We start from the raw sequence: 20,506 nt of genomic DNA on the forward strand, positions 1-20,506 counted from the left end.
CCGACCCGACACACGGGCCCGAGACGATTTCCCACTTGCCATACCATAAACATTAAGCACCGCGCTCGCTCATTAATTGGGCTTATAAATAGAAAAAAATATATTTCTTATATTTTTATTTTTAAGTATATTTACTTATTAGATACTTATTCAAAAGCATTCTTCGATGTTAGCAAATACTTGTACAATTTCAAGTTTTCTAATTCCTTAGGTGGTCGTGGCGCGCTCACCACAGTGAAACAAGTTCAGCTAGTAGCTTTATAAACAGTGAACAATAGCTCGCTCTCAGTTCTATGTGAGCAGTAATAGTGAGCAGTAATACTCTTAGTTGCACGTTTGTGCCGCGTGTTTATACATGCATGTCAACATTGAAAGAGAAAGCGATGAAATACCAACTTACTTACCGATAACTTCAGCCGGTGCCATCATATGTTTTACTTGGATTCATATTCCGCCCAAAATAAAAATTGGGATGATGTTCTATGAACCTATGCAAATTACATTACGTACAATAGAATATAAAATTATTACAACAAAAGTAACGGGTGTATGTGAGGACGAAAAAATACATGAAACATCGTTTTCCTTTATTATTTTTACGGCTCATGCCTGTCATGTTTATTCAATTAGTCCGGCGCTCATAAATATAGGTGCGTAAGTATTCGCACCGAGTTGTTGATATTTACAGGAGAGCGTATCAACACGTAGCAAGTCGGTCACATTTAATTAAAAAGTTCTCAAATCAATAAAACAAAAAACCCTTAATTACACCAGATCCATATTTTTTTAAAGCACTTTTACGTCGTTGCTTTTTTATATCTTCCTTTATATAGGTGACTATATTTAAAAATATTATGTATTATTACAGAAAATGTATTATATTTTAATGTAGATATACATAATATATAGGTATAATATATATCTAAAACATTTTCTGACATTGTAAGTATAATGTATTTTTTTTACAGGTTACGGCGAGCCACATCCCGAGAAACAGGAACGACGAGGAATTTATACCAGCACCCGAAAAAATCAACCAAATTAAAACTTTAATTTACTTTTTTTGCAATTACACTCTGAATTCGCAAGAAATAAAAGAATTCTGCAATTGTAAAATATTACTCAATTCGTTTTTTTTTTCCTATAAATATTAAAGTTCAATGTTTTCGAGAAGTGAATAATTATACCCCGTACATATTAATAACAGACAGATCATTGAACTGCAGAAGTGAATCCGCAGTTAGCTTCGAGTGACACCCAGCAAGCCCGAACTATGTAGGAAATACCTAGCTGTTGTAAACGTAAAGGAACTTCTACTAAACTTATTTTTTCTACCATTCGAAGACAAACTCAGAACTTCACTATGATCTGGACGAGAAAATGGTAAGTATTATTGCTAAGTTTCAGCTTCAGACTACAAGTGAAACCTCATACAAATAATAAAAAAGCACGTAAGAATGTAGTTAAATTAACACGAAAACATTATACTTAATTCGACAGATGAGACAGAAAAGTTCTTCCTTGATTAAAGTCGTTTAGTACATAATATCATATTAGAACCCTTGCAAAAAATAAATGTTTTAGGTCTTAATACACGAACAGAATCTGAACAAATGTCGTTACCTTCAAAAAAGTAAGGCCGCTCTCAAAATTGCAAGTTTCTCCTATGAATATTGTAGGTGCAATCCGCCGGCTCCGCTGAAATGCACCGCGTCCGATGCAACCACGCAAACGGTGAGATCAAGCGGGTTCCTAGAATAACTTTCATTCAATTATTGTAGTCACTGAGGATATTTTTTTACTTTAATTCCATTTTCTGATACAAATTGTTAACTTTAGACGTTATATTTATTACCACGGAGGATTAAAAATCAAAATGGCGAACCCATTAATAAATTGTAAGTATTTCATAAAGTTTTCTATCGACCACAATTACGTATAGGTATACGTTTAGCGTATACGACTTCGTTGCGATTTCTTTACTGACTTCCCAAAAAGTGGTAGGTTCTCAATTCGTACTACTTATTTACTTCGTGTACTAAGAAAGTACATACAAACTAAGAAAAGCTGCATTGGTGGAAACTTCCTGCCTGATCTGGAATCGGACCCACATTCGTGTTAGAGAGGTTGGTGCTTTACAAACTAGGCCACCAGGACTAGTCTAAGTACTGATTTCTTAGTAGGGGAGACCAAAGCTGCTTTCACTGGCATTATTTACGTCATCATCATCTTTTTGCTAGATTTAACGAAAACAGCTAAGTTATGGGGTTACACGCGGATCAACTGATAAATCTGATCCTCAACCCCTTTTACATACCCTTCGGTCTGTCTGACTATACACAACTATATTGTAAGATAGAAGAAGTGCAGGTAGGTATGACAACCGGGATAGTGCCTTCCGCATCAAGGAATAACTCTATACGGCATAGATCACCCATCCACGGACCGACCGCGCCAAGCTTTACCTAACTACCCGGTCAACCTCAAACAGCTCAGTATTATTTACCTCGGTATGTTTACTAAAAAACACAAACAAACCAGATATCGGTAAACGACATAACTACCGATTGTTTATATTCAAATGTTCTGAATTTCAATGATTTTTAAATATTGTTTAAAAGCTCGTGTTGGTCTACAAATATTATCTTTACACACTACACAATATTTGTTTTAATAGCTGTTGAATTGTCGTTATAGTTTCATTTTTTTATTTCACTGACTTTGTAAAACATTCTAAAACATATCCGTGGTTATTCAATAAAAAAAAACTGATTGTTTTCAAGAGACGTAAAATAAAAAAACGGATATTTTTTGTTTACAGTTAGTTTTCCGAACTCGATGACAGTCAGACATTTTTATGTTGGTTTTGGTGTGTGAGTGAGTTTTGTATTTACTCACACTATTCTTTTTTTTTTGTTACCCCACATTCACTATTCCTAATTCTATAATAATTCAGAGTTTTTGTCAGAAATTAAAAACATTTACATTACAACTATTTTCTTTCCTTGAAATAACTGATGCGACAATTTATTATTCCAGAATTTGTTTTCCAATGAAATGCGTCATAAATGCCAAGTTTTAAATAAAGCTTGCATTCAAAAGACAAGAAAGGAAATTGTCATGAAAATAGGTACAGTTATTTTGCTGCTTTTCATGGAGCTTAAGGCTCCAACTATTTTAAATAACTATTCCACTTGACACTTCAGCGAATGGCAAGCCGATTAATTTAATTTAGTCGATTGCATCGCTCGCTGCTATCTCACTGCATCACTAGCAAGGGTTTATTAATTAGTGAACTATTAAGTTACTCTAGGAATTTCCTACCAATTATTCTCCTCTAGGAGAGCGATCCGCTAAACTGCATAGTTCTGCTACTCGGATTATCTTAATTTGAACAACCCGCATTACATTTTTTATTATTAGAATTCAGGTTTATGTGGTAAATGTTGTCTAGAAATAACTCTTTAGATAATTCTGAACCTCTCCCGATCCGCCCATCATTATATCAATTTTATATAAAAAGGCATCTTCTTGTACCTATGTGTCCATCTAAAGATTTTTAACATAAATGGTGGTCGGTGGTTTATGAAATACTTACGGCCAGTTTCTTCATCAAAAGTTAAAGTTAAAGCAATGTCTAAAATTAAAGTAACGGTCAAATTCGTTTTTTCAAGGCTAAAGTGACAGCAAAATTCATAGAAAAATTGAATTTAACCGTTACTTTTACTTTAGACATTACTTTAACTTTTGATGAAGAAACTGGCTGTTAAACTCTCACACACACCGCGATCGGTGCGTGAGTACCTAATACTTAGGTCTTTGTCCTGTTTTACATATATTTATTTAAAGTTATAAATATAAAATTGCATACCTACCTACCTAATGTTAACGTCCATCCCATTATTCTCTATAAATAAATAAATAAAATAACGTTTATTTTACCAAAAAATACAGATTGATACAAAAATTTTAAACAGAAGGTTTATATTTATATGTAGGTACATCCGGAGTTCGCGATGCAATCCGCCCAAGAAAGATTCTTCTACCTCTTAAACTAGGATTTACCTGTATCTTAAGGGGTAGTAACACTAGCTAGAGAACAGCAAAACAGTGTCTGAAAAGTGGACATCTATCATGCTATACTAGTTACGGAAATGTTTAAGCCTTTTGAACTTCGTGACATACATTTCAATGTCACTTGATATTAATATGAGTGGGAGCCGGAGAAAGGCGTCGAATAAAATGCAAGTTCAAGATCACTCAAATATATTTTTAGCACTTCGCGCTAAAAATTATTATGCAACTCAAAGTTTATTAAATTCTTTAGGTACTGTAATAGTTTTCTGTGTAACCTTTCTGGAGATATTGCGCTTGGAAAGTAAAATCTCCTTACTTTTTTAAATTTTCTTTCCCAGTTCTATTGTACGTTCTTAGCTGCTTTCTTGCCCTACAACTATTTTTTGTGGGTAATTTTAATAGAACTGTTTTCTATTCATCTCACTTTTTACTAACACTTTGTTCCTAGAGCTTTTTTTGTTCCGGGGCCGCGGCCTATTTTCATGTCTGAGTTCATATCAAATTGATCGGGTATTTGAGGATAGTTTTGTAAGCAAATATGTGAACCCAAATCGGTGAAATTTCAGCATTTTCTCAAACTTCCTACTTTAGTATTATATAGTAGGTATAACTACACACAATGCAAAAATATTTTAATTCCCACAGTGTTGGTGCTGCCAAAATTTTAACAATAGCATAGATTACTAAAAAGTTACTCCGTAAACAATGGGAAAGCTATGGGAAAACTGACAAACAGTCTAAAACTGGCAAAGCAAATATCAACAAATTCTATGTTTAACACTCTAGATAACTTATGTAAAACCGCTTTTCCATTGTGCAAGTTTGGCGTCACAAACTAAACACCAGCTTGCAACCTACAGGTTGGACCGTCAAACCACAGAGTAAAGATGCAATTTCTACCGTGGTAAATTCAATTTCTACTCTGTCCATTGAAAACTTTAATTATGCTTGCTTCGAAAATGTGGCTACAATCCGCTTATTTTCTGTCCCGTCATATTTCAAATAACTGTTTTTTTTAAATAGTGGTCTATAGAAGGATCTCCAAATTACAGCGAAGACGCACCAATATATCGTGCCTTCCGAAACACGAAAGATCTCGTTATGACAAGGTTACCCATCCATATCTTTACCGTGCATCCACGGACCGATCGCTTAACCTTATGATCCGCTCTCCAATAAATACCTACCTACATACTCGTATATTGAATTGAATAAATATGAACGTTACTCGGTCAACTACAAAGGTAAGCACCTAGATATCCGTTGCGTCCACAGAAGATTAACTTTATTCATCCATGAATGCTGAAAACCAAGCGGTAACATTTATACCTACGGTGGCTTTATTTATGACAAATATCGAAACTGTACTGCGATAGATTTTAGCTTTGAAAATATCTATTTTATTCATGTTCAAATTGAGGGTAGTTCAAGCGTATTTAGATACAGTAGGTCGGTATTTTCTTACCCAAGTTTCATCCTGGAATTCCATGGGATTAGATACTGCCATGAATATGGATCGGGAACCTACTACCAGCATATCAGTTTGTTTACTTGAACGCGCAAATCTTAGGGTGCGTCCACATCTGGCGAATGTGCCGCGAATGTGCAGCTCGCGAGCCGATTGCGAGCTGCCTGCGAGCTGAGGCCCATTCTCCTAATTTTACTTAAGCAAAATACGATTCATATTCGACTCGATTCGACTTCCATCAGACCGCCAGAGAGCCAGATAAGCGTATGTGGCATTCCGCTATTTTTTCTTTGAAATAAACGTTTTTATCCTTTTCTGTCATTCAATAATGAATCATTTTGTCTGCAAATGATTTACGATTGCAAAATGATTGTACAGCAAACTACCGTATAGACCAAAATCACCAAAATAGCAGACCAATCGCACACCAATCAAATGTCAATCGAATACGATTGGTCTTTTATTAGTAGCAGAATGCCCGATATGGTTAAAACTGCTATTGAAATCATATTGCGATTCGATTTCTATTACATTTTGACATTATTAACTTAGGAGAATCGGGCCCCTGCGCGCGTGCAGTCACAGCAATAGTTTGGTGCGCCTCTTTAGCGCAACTCATGCAAGGCTCGTATAGAGCGCGCGTGCGGCGTGCGATCTGCGCGCACCCAGTTCTCGTCCTTACAGTTCCGTTTACTGGCTCAGTACTATCGAAGATGTCAGACGTCGCGCGCCGCCTGCGCGCTGATCGCGTGCGGCGCTTAGGTCGCGCGCGAACTGCGCGCGGGCGGCGCAGAAGCGGCGCACGAACAAAAATGCACGCGCGCAGCTCGCGGGCAGGTCGCAAACGGCTCGCGAGCTGCACATTCGCCAGATGTGGACGCACCCTAAGGAAATACCAGTCCAAATAAAAATTGTTTCAGTGTTAGACGCAGTAATTGAACAGGCTTTGGGATATTTCCTTTCCCATCCTTTTCCTTCCTATATGGCCGCGGAATTCCAAATTCATGCCTCCACCAACGTCGAATAGAAACCTAGAACCTATGAAGTACTTACCTACTTAGCAAACAACCAAGCGCCGCAGATAAAATGCAGCAGCCACATGACCCAGGCAGCTCGGTTCCGCTGCTTTGGACCAACACATTTCAAGAAACTGTTCGGTCAGTAGGCATCTCCAGGTTTCACAAGTGGGTGGCAAAGCAACAACAACGATCAGTTTGCCAAGAACAGTTGTAGCCAACAACTAAGAAGACTACAAGATACTGTGTCTAGGTACCTACTTCAAAAAGATAGATCAAATGGATTCTATTTCATGTCGGTTATGTTATTTGCCCCTATGAAAGCATATTCTTCCAACAACTTTTTATGTTAGTTTACACTTAAAATTCTTGTTGGACACTGCAGTACTGTAAAGTATAATTTGCAAATAAATAACAATATTATATTATCATTATAATGAGGGCTACTTTGTTAAACTGCACCAATGTAAATCAATTATGATACCATTAAAACCCACTCAAGCATGAATCTTGGAGGTTATATTTTAGAAGCACAAGCAATCATTTCTTTCAGTCATCAAATTATGAAAACTAAATTGCAACAATCACCTATGAGCTAAATCATTAGACAGTTCCCAGAGTCAGTATCTACATTGAAACTCTTTCCGTGTATCATTCTTATAAGATTTTGTAACAGTTGGGTAAATATAAAGCAGCACTGTCCCAACAAATCTTAATTAGAATTAATTAAAGTACAAAATGCTCCATTGCTTAGTTCCATATAGTTTTGATCTAAGAGTTTCATATTCACCTTAAATACTGAAATTAGGATTATGAGCTAGCATGTTTACCAAAGATTCCATCTATTGAATACCAAAAGTTTTGATCCACATTTTCCATCTAATATTGTTGCTTGATACTGTTTTCCGAACCTGAACCCGCGCCCTCATACTTGAGAGGCTGGTCCTTCACTAGGCCACCACGACTTTTTTTCGTAATGATCTCTAAATATCAATTAGATTTGAATTACTTCTTAAATTATTATTTACTTGTTATGAACGAAACATAATATGTTACATCTCATGGCAGCCGCACGAGAGTGATCATTTTGTCATGGGTCTCTGGTTTCATTTGAACATTTTTGACAATAGTTACATAAATGCACTTGTATCTATGCCTATGGCTATACATACTTGTATCTAAAGCTATGTATGCACATGGATTCTTGATATAAATTGTAGTTTTAATTTTCTTTTCAAGATCAACGTCTTAGCTCGTCTTTCACACGTCCTTTCGTTCTCTCGTCCTTGTTCCAAATTCCTTTCATCCTACAATCTTTAACATTACACTCTTGTCCCTTTCACACCCAATAAGTCATCCCTTTCACTCTTACTTTATGATGCTTCACATCGGTCATTTATCTATTACGTTCCTACATAATTTATATTAAAATAAAATTTGCGACTGTCGTTGATAGATGGCGTTATTTATAAAATCAATTAACACTTGTACCCACAAAAAAAAAGAATTAGAGGGATTTATCCGATATATTACTTTCCGCTAAGTGTCATCAAACACATTGTCCTTAAAATAATAGGGAATAGGATACCAGATTTCATTCGGTTGTTCTAGCCGTATGGATAATAATATTACTGTATTGATAATGAAGAATGAGGGTAGTAGAAGAAAAAACATTAAATTCTAAATCACGCAGGCAGAGTTTTTTGCACCCGGTTGAATATATACGAGAACTTGACACATCACAACTGGAAGAACCAAACTTGTCCTCTGGTACCAGTTTCTTTAAAAGTTACAGAATGTGAGTCAGCCTAGAACTTAGACTGATTCTGATTCAGACTTCATCCTTCCTGAGGACTGGGGAGGTTCTTTTTGGCCACACAGAGCAAAACTTATTAAACGCACCTTCAGCTATAAGAAACTCGTAATCGGGATTAATTTCAGTAGGCTTGATTTTTTGAGAAAAACAATTTGAAACCTCAAAATATCTGCAAAATGGAAAATCGGAACTGGTCACCTAATAGTCATTTTCAAATCGCAAGTTTCTTCTGTAATCCGATCAAAACTAACTGAAATGAAAACTTTCAGGTTTTTTAATTTTTTGTAAGCAAATATTGCACAAATATGTTAGTATTTTGCTTTTAGCGAAGCAGGGCGCTAGCTTATTATGTCAAGGTGTCGTAAAAATATGATTAATTCTAACGCATGTGCTCAGTTTTGATTTATTGTCGATTCCAATATTACTTGTAACACTGAATTTTCAATTCATTTTGACTGCGTTTCGTGTACCTACTAAATAACATTCGATCATGTTTGCTGCTTGTTTGTTAAACTATCAGACGTTTGAATTTATTTTGTTATTTACAAAGATTTGTTCGATTTGCTGAAGACTAACAAAGTAATTCGATCATAATACTGTCTTAATCGGTCCTTATCCTAATCGATGGCAGAAGTAGCATACTTAATATTAATACAACACATATACCAAATATGTATTGTTAATAATTAATAATTGATCTCTATAGTTCCTATTCATTGTTACCTCTTTCATTGTATTATTTGTGTTTAAGAATATATATTATTTTGATGTTTAATATATATTTATTTTTATTTTAATTTTTCTTTTTTAATTTTAATTTTTATCTTTAATTGTTTCCTTTTTAATCCGTGTTCACATTTCAAATGTTTAATTTAATTAATAATTTAATATGTGTTGTTTAATTTAATATTATTTAACTTTCTTTGATTTTTAACTTTGAAGATGATGTATATGCAGTAGCGGCGTAAGGGGGGGGCGGGGGGGGCGGTCCGCCCCGGGTGCCACATCTCGGGGGGTGCCATCTCGGTCGACACATATCTGCACGACCAGGATGGCGCGGAAGGGACAAGTCACTAAGGGTGCCATTCTAATCTGCGAAGCCTAGGTTCACTACCATTTACTGCGCGATATTCAAATTTTAAACAAAACTACAACTGTGCATGAGTGAGACATCGAGGCGGTCACCCCTCTCAGTTCGACTGTCACCCTTCTCTTGTATATTTGCTTTTATCTGATTACTTAAATTAATTCCTCAAAGTTTGAAAAAAATTTCGCGCTCGCTTCGCTCGCGCCTTCTCCACTTTGCAGTGCTTTTTTCAAACTTTTTTGGGAACTTCTGTGTTTAAAAACACAAAAATTTCGCGCTCACTACGCTCGCGCCTTACACTTTACAATTTTATTCTCTGAAGTCTTTACATATCTCTTAGCGTCCCAAAAATTTCGTGCGCGCTTCGCTCGGCCTTCTTCACTTTACAGAGCTTTTTTCCAACTTTTGTGTTTAAAAACTAAAAAATTTCGCGCTCGCTACGCTCGCGCCTTACACTTTACACTAGTTTTTCCGACATCTTTACATATCTCTTGGCCTCCCAAAAATAAAAAATATCGCGCTCGCTTTTCTCACGGGTGTCTCTTCACTTTACGGTGCTTTTTTTCCAACTTTTGTGTTTAAAAACTCAAAAATTTCGCGCTCGCTACGCTCGCGGCCTACACTTTACACTAGCTTTCTCCGAAGTCTACATATCTCTTGGCATCCCAAAAACTCAAAAATTTCGCGCTCGCTTCGCTCGCGGGTTCTTCGTGTGTTATTTCGTTCATGGTTTTTTTACTATGTCATTATATTTTGTCGTTTTTTTTTTTGTGAGAGGGGTGCTCAATAAGTAGTTCGCCCCGGGTGCCACCCGATGCTACGCCGCCACTGTGTATATGTTATGGACCATGTGATTAATTCGGGCATTATTCATAATGCCCGAGCATTATGAATAATGTCTAGCTTTATCGGGCCAAGTGATTAATAACTATCTTAACTTCATTATTTATCACATTGCACGGGCATTATTATATTGCTACATGATAGTTGGGCAATTTGATAATAAAGCTATATTTTATGTGTTGCGAGGGTGGCAGTTGTTCTAATAAATAAATCCTGTTACTTGCTACATATTTTATGATTATTGTTTTAAATTATATGTTCTATTTTAATGGGAAATTATGTCTAGCCACAAAATTATTAATTGGACAATTGTCATCTAATTTACTAACTCGGCCTCGTTTTTCTTGATCTCATTTTTCTTGGCTCGTTTTTTTATGGTAGAATTTAATTTGGATTCAAAACATTGTATTAAAAACTGAACTTAGTGACGAAAACGAATCGCTGCAATACCAACTCCACGTAGTCTTGTCTGCCCTACCCCTAGAGTGCAATTCAAAACCGCGTAGGCACGGAGGGGCGAGGCGGCCTGCGAGCTGAGGCGCAGGTAGTTGAAGCGCTCGCCGCCGCGGCTGAGGCTGGCCGGCCGAGCCGGCCAGCAAGCCGAAGTTGCGGTGGTGAGCGTGAAAACCATCTGCGACGATAAGCTCGCATGGGACCGCCGGAGCCCCGCAGCGTCGGAGCCGTGACAGAAGCCATGCTTCCTGCATGTTGCATGCTTACTTCTATGCTCTGTCAATTGATATGGGATGTGTTATAATTAGTTTATTTTAAGTTAAATGTCAATAACAATAAAAAAAATTAAATTAAATATGTTTGTATTACTTTGCCCAAAAGGTCACGGGCAATATGTATAGTGCCCGGTCAATTTGATTGTTTGAATAATTATTATCAAATTGCACTCTCATATTGGGCATTATTCATAATGACCGGGCATTATGAATACTGCCCAATTTATCACTTGGTCCATAACATATGCATGATGTGTTCACCTATATCTGAAGTAGCACAAATCTTAAAATAACCTTTTATAATTATGCATGTAATGTGTATCCTTTGTTGGAGTTCTTTTTGAATAAAATATTAAATATTAATTTACCTTTCATTTTTATTATGTCCCCAAAGAGCTCCTGCGAGTAGCACATGTTATCTTGTTTTGTCATAAAAGCCTACCGCATGTGTTTGATGATAGATGATTTATCTATACTATATAAAGAGGAAAACTTTGTTTGTTTGGTTGTAGTGGATAAACTCAAAAACTACTGGACCTATTTTAAATGTTCTTTCACCATTAGAAAGCTATATGTATTATCTGCGAGTAACATAGGCTATATTTTATCCCGGTGCGGGCAGTAGCTCTCACGGGACGCGGGAAACCGCGGGAAAACGGCTAGTCTTCAACATATATTATTATATTCTATAATATTGCACTGTTTTTGTATTATAACTTTCGTTACTGACGTCAGATACCAATTCCAATCACGATGGTATGTTGAAGAGCTTCTACGAAGCTAGATTTATTTTCAATAATTTCCAACGAAGCGAGTACCTACTTTGTTTTTTTTTGCAAACCTGCTTTAATAGACCACTGTATCAGATGCATACAATCTTTGGATGGATTGAGATAATAGGAAATAACTGTAACTATCGCAGGTAGCTTTTGGTGCAGGTACTATCTGTACTAATATTATAAAGAGGAAAACTTTGTTTGTTTGTTTGGTTGTAATGCATAGGCTCAAAAACTACTGTACCGTTTTCAAAAATTCTTTCACCATTCGAAAGCTACATTATACACGAGTAACATAGGCTATGTTTTATCCCGGTACGGGCAGTAGGTAGTTACCACGGGACGCGGGTAACACCGCGGGAAAACGGCTAGTATTATATAAAATGAATACCTAAACAATGACCAATAAAAATGTAACAAAGTGTACTAATGTAACTCAATTAATTAGGCTGGGAAACCATCAACCAAAGTTTTGACTATGATTACTAGCTATCTTTATTATTTTTGGAGCCCTTTATGCACCATGGTCACTATTTCTAACAATCCCACCGCCCTCTCCCGGATTTTAGAAAACCAGCGACGGTTGACTTGTAGGGCCATGTCGAGTGATAGAAAAGTAAACGTAACCATAAACCAGTTTCATTCAACTATCGATAGATGGCGCCGTTTTACGGGTAAACCTTCCCCATGGATCAAACTCAAACTCAAAAACGTTTATTTAAATTAGGCTGATAAATCAGCACTTTTCGAAAACAAAAGACAGCCCCCAAAAAGCCGGCTCTTAGACTTTTAACTAATAATAAAAATTTATACGTGTACCTAGACGACTTGTTATGAAAAGATCTTGAAATTCGAGAATCTTGAAACGGGTTAACTTTTGCCCAATGTAACCCATGGTCAAATTTGTCCGTATTGACCTATACTATCCCTCATGAAAGGATGCGGTCTACTTACAAGTAGAGAGTATAGAAATAAATAATACAAGATTAGAAATAGGCAATTAAAATAAAATATTAATCGATTAGTAATACTTTATTTAATAATTCGACACCATACACGTAAATAAAATATAAGAAAAAAACATTTGCATCAAAACAACAATGTACCTGGATAATAAATACAACCTTTCGATAAGTACAACACTGTGACAAAATAAAATATAAAATAAAATGCAATCGTCTTATAAACTATTTATCAAATGGAGTGGGATAAATTACTTAAAACAAACACCATAAATTAAAAATAAATAGAGGTAAGTTACATTTTAAGTGACTATCATCAGCTAAAAAAATCTTAACTTTGTATGTCGTTCGATGTCGCCGCAACTACAAAATTAAAAATATAAAAAAGTTGAAGAAACCTGCAGTACAATAAGTAATATACCTACTTACTGCATATAGCTGACATATATGTAGTTTAAGAACACTTTTGTTTTTAACTAAACTGCTAATATAAAATAGCCAAAAAATCTATTTTCTTTTCTTAAATTTCAAGTGTTATAAAAAGTAAAATAAAATAATCCTAACTACTTTATCAAAACTAGGTTCCGAAAAAGGAATGGACGGCGTCGCGTTGCGCTTATTAAAAATAAGATCTTTTTTTTCACAAGAAATTGATGCGAATATAATCGTTTCAATTTCATTTTAATTAAATCAATATTAAGTACGAAGGCTAACAGTAGTTTATAATCTAAATAAATTTGGTGTTTTAAATGCATATAAAATAACATCAGTTCTTCAATAATTTAAAATACTAATATTAATTCGAGATTATATGCAGTTGACCACACTGTTGAGCCATTATTATTTTCTACTTATTTATACATTTATAAGATACCTACTGTAAAACAGTCGTTGAAAGTTTATACATATTCCTACCGAGTGATATAATTGAACGTTTAAGGTGTATTGGATTAAATAGTAATTGCAGGTAAGCTAGCAAGGGTGTTTCAAACACCTTCCCTTTTTACAATTAAAAATACTCAAAAAGCGTAAGCTGAAATGGTAGCCCAGTTGGCTTATAATACCCTTTACTTATAAATAAATATAAATAAATAAATAATATTTTTCGGACAATGGTAGGTATATCAGGCCCTGCAATATATACGGCTTAATGAGATAATGTTTAAAAGTAGAAAATTGTTGAATACAGTTATTATTTTGAGTAAATACTACGCATTCTATACAATGCCGGATAATACACATTGCCTATAACATATATACTAATACAATATAGAGGAAACCTTTTTTGTTTGTTTATACACCGCGGGAAAACTGCTTCAACTATTTTTAATATACTACTGATAGCCAATTCTAATTATAAAAACATGCAAGCCGTATCTAGTTCTTCGCCAAATAGAGCAATAAATTGTGTATTGCTATAGATTTTGTTTCCCATAATAATACTTGATATCATATATACTGTCCATTTACGATGAATCAGGTTTAAAAAGTAGATAAGTAAAGTCTATTAATGTTTGAAATTCCACTGATTAAATGCGTTAAAATTGCTTCAAAGGTGGCACGTACTTCCGCGAATATTCTAGGCATCACTTCGGGAAATCCAGAATTCAATCATCAAAGAACTTTTGCTGATAATTATGAAAAGGTTTTACTCCCATATAAATTACGAAAATCACAGACCCATACGTAGACAGGATGATTAATTTTCGTAGTTTGAGTAATAATGCTCCCAAAAAGTGATCCCAAGACTCGCAGATGAGCAAGTACGGGTCACCTTTGAGTTGATCCTACAAATCTATTTTGGTAGCACTTGGTTCGGAGTTGTCTTTTTTATTGCGACGGTTTCTGCGGTGCTTGCTGTTGGATAGGATTTCGTAGGCCTGTTGGATTTCCATGAAGCGTTCTTGGGCAGCCCTGCGCTCTTTCTCGTCCTTCACTTTGTCGGGATGATGCTCTCGCGACAGCTTCCTCCACGTCGACGTGATCTCTTGCTGGCTGGCGTCCCGGTCAACACCCAGAACCTGTCATTTGTTTTATGGTTATTACTTTGAACTATTTTTGTTACAGTTCTGTACAACAACAAGAATACTAATAATATCTATAAAAAGGCGTACAATACGAATGATGATTTCGCACATTATTGACGCAAGCACACATTCTAAAACTATGCAACAGCCTTTAATTTCAACGTATATAAAAAAAAATATGCAGCGAAAAAAAAACATTCAGCTGAGCATATTATTTTAATTATCATTTAAACACGGAGGGAGAAAGATAGCGGAAATGCCATAATGAAGGTAGGTCTGGCATCTTCTTGTAGGTCACGGTAACGCACATTAGGCGTGATGAAAACGATCAGTTACTAAAACTAACGAGGCGTTCGAGTTTCTTGTGAAATCATGTCGCGTTATGGCATCTCCACTAGTAATTTTGTTTTCCATGTATTTAAATCTATCGTAAGAAATAAGGGAAAAAAAATTAAAATCATTTATAATATTACATTAAACAAACCTCAATATATATGAAAGCATAGTCAAACAATAATGGCATTTAGGAAATTTATGTTACCCTTCGACTTAAAGAAGCCGCTGTCAGAGTTTCTACGGGGCACATATCCACCATATTCAGATTCCTTAGAGCAGTCTGATCAGTAAATATAAGCATTTTATGGGACAAGTAAGATCTTAACTTGAAAAAACTGAAAGCCAGCAATAAAAATATTTCTTTTTATATACTTAACTGTAACACTAGCACATATTTTTACAACCCACAGCTAAAATAGACAATCGCTCCATGGCAAATACAAATACTGTATCTATTTAAACTGGACTAGGTATACACCTAAATAATATCATAGCTACCCTTAGTATACAAGGATATAGTATTACCTTATAGGCGTTTTGCTCTCCATGTGGATCAGACAGGTCTATTATCTGCTTCCAGACCTCGTACCAACCATGGTGCTGTGCATACTGGTAAGTTTCCAGGAGACATTGTTTCACATCCAACCACCTGAACAAAAAGTTATTATTACTCCAAGTACTCAAAATAACTAAATAAAAGACCGATCGTAAGGTTGAGCACACATCCCGTCATGGCTAGTTCTTCAAACTTTCGGAAGCCACGACTAATTGGTGGATCCCGGCTGTCAATTGAACATCTAGAGTTATCATCTATTGTCATCGAGGCCAGAAAATCTGACAACCAGTCTTATCAAGGGATATAGGTTGCCCAGGTATCAGTGTTGTGAAGGTCAGACTGATAGGCAGTTGCTCCACAAAAAACACTGACTCAGTTGCTAGACAGCGGTTAGACTAGAAGCCGACCCCATTATAATTGGTAAAAGGCTAGGCATGTTTTAGTAAACTTATTAAATGTTATACATACCACGGACTAGTGAAGAAATGATGCAGAGCTTCGTATATTGGCACCTCGTCACCCTCGCTGTCTGTGATCGTCCCGTGGAAGTACAGGTAGCTGCACCAGAGTCCAAGGTACAGGGCCGCACAAACCCCGAGGATAACAACACGCCTACAAAGGAAAACAATACAAAGTTAACTATATTTCATTTGAATGGGCACTTGAACAATCTTCACTATAAGTACTTTTTATTCAAACTCAGTTTAAAAATCAAATGCGGTTAAAAATCAATGTAAATTCAGTTATGACAATCACTTAAGCAGTTGAGTTTAATAGGTAGTTGTTGTGTTCTTTCTACCAAGATTGTTTACTATTATAGTAAAAGTCCAAACTCAAACAGAGTGTAGTTGAGCTATTTAAATCTAGAATTTTTAAACATTCCATGGCTTTGAGCACGTACTTGGCAATATGGGTCTTCTTCTTAGGAGTTCGCCTCCATTCCTTGGAGTAGGAGTCGAAGGCGCAGGCCGAGGCAAGTAGCATGACGGTAAACCAGAGACTATCGTCGTACACGTAATAACGAACCGGATAGCCGAGGTAAGCGCCAATGAGTGGCCACTTCAGAGAGCCCTGTTCACGTCCAATGTTGCCCACTGTCCATACACCTGTTTGCAGGGAACAAATTAAACAAAACGAGCGGTAACTTAATGTCTAATTTTTACATTATTTTGATTTTGCAACGTGAAACATTGCTAGACAGCTTTTGGTCATTCTTCTCACAATCATTTGTCATCATCACTGATACAGTACGTAGCACATGTAAAATTGAATTTTTGTTTATTACAATAAATAAGCCTCATTGCAATCATAAGCAACCCACTGACCCAGATTAACTGATCAAAAAGGCATTAAAAGTAAATTGCTGATATTAAAGAATGCAGTCTGATGCAAAAGTTTGAATAACAGAGCTATTTAAAGTCTACTTACCCAGCGCAACTGACAACGGTATCAGGAGGTTAAGATACTTGAGATTCATGCCCCAGAAGTCAGGTGGTATAGCAAACATTGTCATTTGTCCCCAGGAATAGCCGACCATCAGCATACCCGTGAACCGATTCATGGAGAATGGTGGCTGAACAAAAAACATCCATATTATAAATCTTTGTAACAACAAGGGTGGAAGTCACACAACATGCTTCTTCTAGTTTAGATGAAATGTAGCTACTTACAGACCCACAGATGAATAAACTTATATGATACTTCTTGTTCCATGCTTCGGACTTGCATTTGTTATTTTTATAGACTTAAGTTGACACTCTGTGATAACTCAGTGAAATAGATAACAAAATGTATGTGCATTTTTGGTCTTGAAGTATTTCATTTACTAAACAACTTACCAGCCAACCAAGTCATCAAGATATACCTATTCAATAAATAATTTTGCTATTTCCAACAATTGATATTGGAAGGAAATAAAACCAATTAGTATTAAGTGCTAATTAGTATTATATAATTTCGAAAATAAATATTTTGAGAGATTATATACCTAATAGGTATTTACAGACGATAGTAATGCGGCAAGGTATATCCATATAAAGTCAGTCCAGTTACCATGTTAGTCACATAATGTAAGAAAGAATTCTAATTTTATACTCCCAAGTGAAAATGTGAAGCAGAAAGGATATATTATAGTCAAAGTGCATTATAATCAAAGTCTCTGTTTAATAATAATTACTGCGTGGAAACCGGCTGTCATGGTATGGGCATGTGATGAAGGAATGAGAATAATGTAGTGAGAACGATGATGAGTATGAATGTGGATGGATATAGTGGAAGAGGAAGACCAAAGAAACGATGGATGGATTGTGTGAAAGTAGATATGGTAAGAAAGAATGTTACTTGTGAGATGGTGGCAGATAGAAGATTATGGAAGGAGAAAACATGCTGCGCCGACCCCAAATAAAATTGGGATTAGGGCAGGAGGATGATGATCTCCGTTTAATAACTATACTGTCTTCTGTGTATATTGGTGCATAGTTTTAGTTGAACATCACTAGAATTGGAATACATCCTAAAACTTAAATCATTTAATAGAGCATATTGCATCAACAAAGTAAAACAGTTATTTTATAGTGCAGTGAAATGTCGCAATTGTTACAGTAAAACCTTGATAAATTGATTATCTTGCAATTTGAATGAAACCATGCTGATTAGTTTTATGTTTGAGACTAAACATTTAGAATTATTCATGCTGAAGTGATTTTACATTCATAACACACTTACCTCCCCACTCAAAGACATCTAATTATAACTTAAGTCACTCCTTAGTCACGGAATGTCATACAAATCCTTCACTAAGGAATGGCTTAAGTAACCATTAAATGTCTCTGAGTAGGGAAGTTACTCTTTGCAAATGGTGTTAATTTTGAACTTATGTTTTAATTTCTAATTGTATCGACAGAACTAAACCACGATTACATGACAAAAAGCTTTGAAATTGATTATACTTTTACGATGATTCTTTGTTTAATGATTAGAGACAAATACTTGCCATTTTCAACATGGGCAAGAAAGAAAAAAATGATGATGTTTTTTTAAAAGTGCTAAACGTTGATTTATTTAGGTCATGAATTTTGACAAAGAAATAGGAGTTTATAGAATTATTTATATGAAATGTGCGAGTGTTAGCGCTAAAGCGAAGCATGAGATGTTTTAATATTTAAATAAAAGTTAATCCAACACCATACATATACATACTTACAGAATGAACCAAGAAGTTCGCCCAAAGGTCAGCAATTCAAGTCTTTAAATAGAATACAACCAGAGTAATTAGAAAAAATAGACATCATCCCGAAAATATATTAATATACAACTTTATATCCTAACTTAGTACTTAATTATTTTAAGAAAAGAAAGCCAAAACCAAATTAATAATAAGTAGAAAATAATAAATAATATAGCAGGAACAGTCTCTGCAATATCTGCTTGAAGTAGTTTTGATAGGTCAAATAGCAAATGTTTGCTGTCCTACTTTAAAACACGACAGCAGTATGTATTTAGAATTTCCACATTTTAGTAAAAAAATAGGTCTCATATAGTTGAACAATAGTAATAACCCCACCCACAGCTTAGTTACAATACACCTCATAGTCTGACTTAAAATAGAAAGTTGCTTACCTTCTTGTTCTGGATCATTCTGTGGGCGAGCTCCTCCATATGCTTAGGGTCTTCGTTAGCATCTCTTACATACCTAGGGATACGAAATATTTCTCCCAGCCAGCCGACGAAAAACCCTCCCAGAGTTGTCCACCATACAAAGGCGTGCCTATCCCGTCGCAGGTAGAAATGATGTCCCCCAAATATACCGGTGGTCAACCAGAACAGGTAGGCCCATATTACGGACTTTTTACTCGACATATTAGGCGCTTTTGAAGCCATGGCTAATGAAAACTGTGTCAATCAATACTGTCGCCGGACGAACATGTAATGAGGAATTATTTTTATTACTTGCGTGGTTAATCAATACAAAATGAAAGTTTTGTTAAGTTTTCATAACGCGTGTAGAAATGCAAACAGTACGCTAACTGTAAAATTCACACAGCTTGATATTCTACCATTAACGACGCGATTTGAGATTCCCGATTGTCGACATGACGTGGGTCGAAGTAAGCGAATGACATCTGTCAATGTCACTAGCCCAAATACTCTATGCTCTCTGGTATGCGTTCCAGAGCCGATCAATGTGTGCACATATATCATGATATTTCTATAACATTTTTCATTTAATTAATATTACCTTAAAATTCTAGTAGCGTTATGGCTGTGGTAACCCATTTTGTAGAGAATTATCATCAGCACGAATAAAATAAACCAAAACACACTGTTGAGGATACATAGAAGGTTGTTAGACGTCTGACGTTGAGGTTTCAAAACATAGAGTAATTTTCAAAAAGTCATATTGCTGTTATGCATCTGGCAAGTCATCTCAGCGTCCAATCGCGTTGTATTGATTTCAGATGTTTTTGATACATTGCAAGCCAAAAAAAAGTATAATGAAAAATAAAATATATATTTGTTTTTGTTTCTACTCGGATACCAACTAATTACTGTATAGGAAAGATGCAATACTATATTCATTTAATTATTGACCCAAGCTACCAAGCGACAGCTTTTATAAATTTATTGAAGATCTTAACATAATACAATAAGAGCATATTTTGGGGTTTTAATCCCAGTAGTTACTTACGTAGCTGGAGAGTAGAACAATTCAGTACAAACTATAGCTGCAATATTCAGCACTTGTATTTATAACCAGAAGTTACTTGATTTAAGATTGCCATATTTCGTAGACTAACTTATTAGGTGGTTCAGTT

The 20,506-nt window shown here is 35.6% G+C and overlaps 1 protein-coding gene and 1 long non-coding RNA gene across 4 annotated transcripts in view; one reads left to right on the top strand and one right to left on the bottom strand.

Moving 5' to 3' along the window:
- The window catches only part of LOC110374484 (uncharacterized), a 102,611-nt gene extending 101,556 nt beyond the window's left edge, over positions 1 to 1,055 (top strand). Inside the window, exon 4 of the long non-coding RNA XR_007512294.2 lies at positions 969 to 1,055. This is a non-coding gene — a long non-coding RNA (uncharacterized LOC110374484). The remainder of the gene's footprint in view (positions 1 to 968) is intronic.
- An 11,773-nt stretch (positions 1,056 to 12,828) lies between these two features.
- On the bottom strand, positions 12,829 to 19,811 carry LOC110374514 (dnaJ homolog subfamily C member 22). 3 transcript variants are annotated; one of them, XM_049850382.2, is made up of 8 exons: positions 19,311 to 19,410; positions 18,895 to 18,936; positions 17,121 to 17,265; positions 16,594 to 16,798; positions 16,161 to 16,304; positions 15,662 to 15,785; positions 15,342 to 15,416; positions 12,829 to 14,794 (listed from the first exon to the last, which is right to left on the bottom strand). In XM_049850382.2, exons 3-8 carry the CDS (start codon positions 17,251 to 17,253, stop codon positions 14,561 to 14,563), a joined length of 915 nt encoding a protein of 304 aa, XP_049706339.2. In that variant the 5' UTR covers positions 17,254 to 17,265; positions 18,895 to 18,936; positions 19,311 to 19,410; the 3' UTR covers positions 12,829 to 14,560. The 3 variants fall into 3 exon arrangements, with proteins under 3 accessions (XP_049706339.2, XP_049706210.2, XP_021187925.3); XM_049850253.2 differs by lacking the exon at positions 18,895 to 18,936 and having other exon boundaries at positions 19,311 to 19,811; XM_021332250.3 differs by lacking the exons at positions 15,342 to 15,416; positions 18,895 to 18,936 and having other exon boundaries at positions 19,311 to 19,809.
- Between the last annotated feature and the right edge of the window lie 695 nt (positions 19,812 to 20,506).

The sequence above is a fragment of the Helicoverpa armigera genome, chromosome 1, assembly GCF_030705265.1.
Source record: "Helicoverpa armigera isolate CAAS_96S chromosome 1, ASM3070526v1, whole genome shotgun sequence".
In the NCBI taxonomy this organism is placed as follows: Eukaryota; Metazoa; Arthropoda; class Insecta; order Lepidoptera; family Noctuidae; genus Helicoverpa; species Helicoverpa armigera.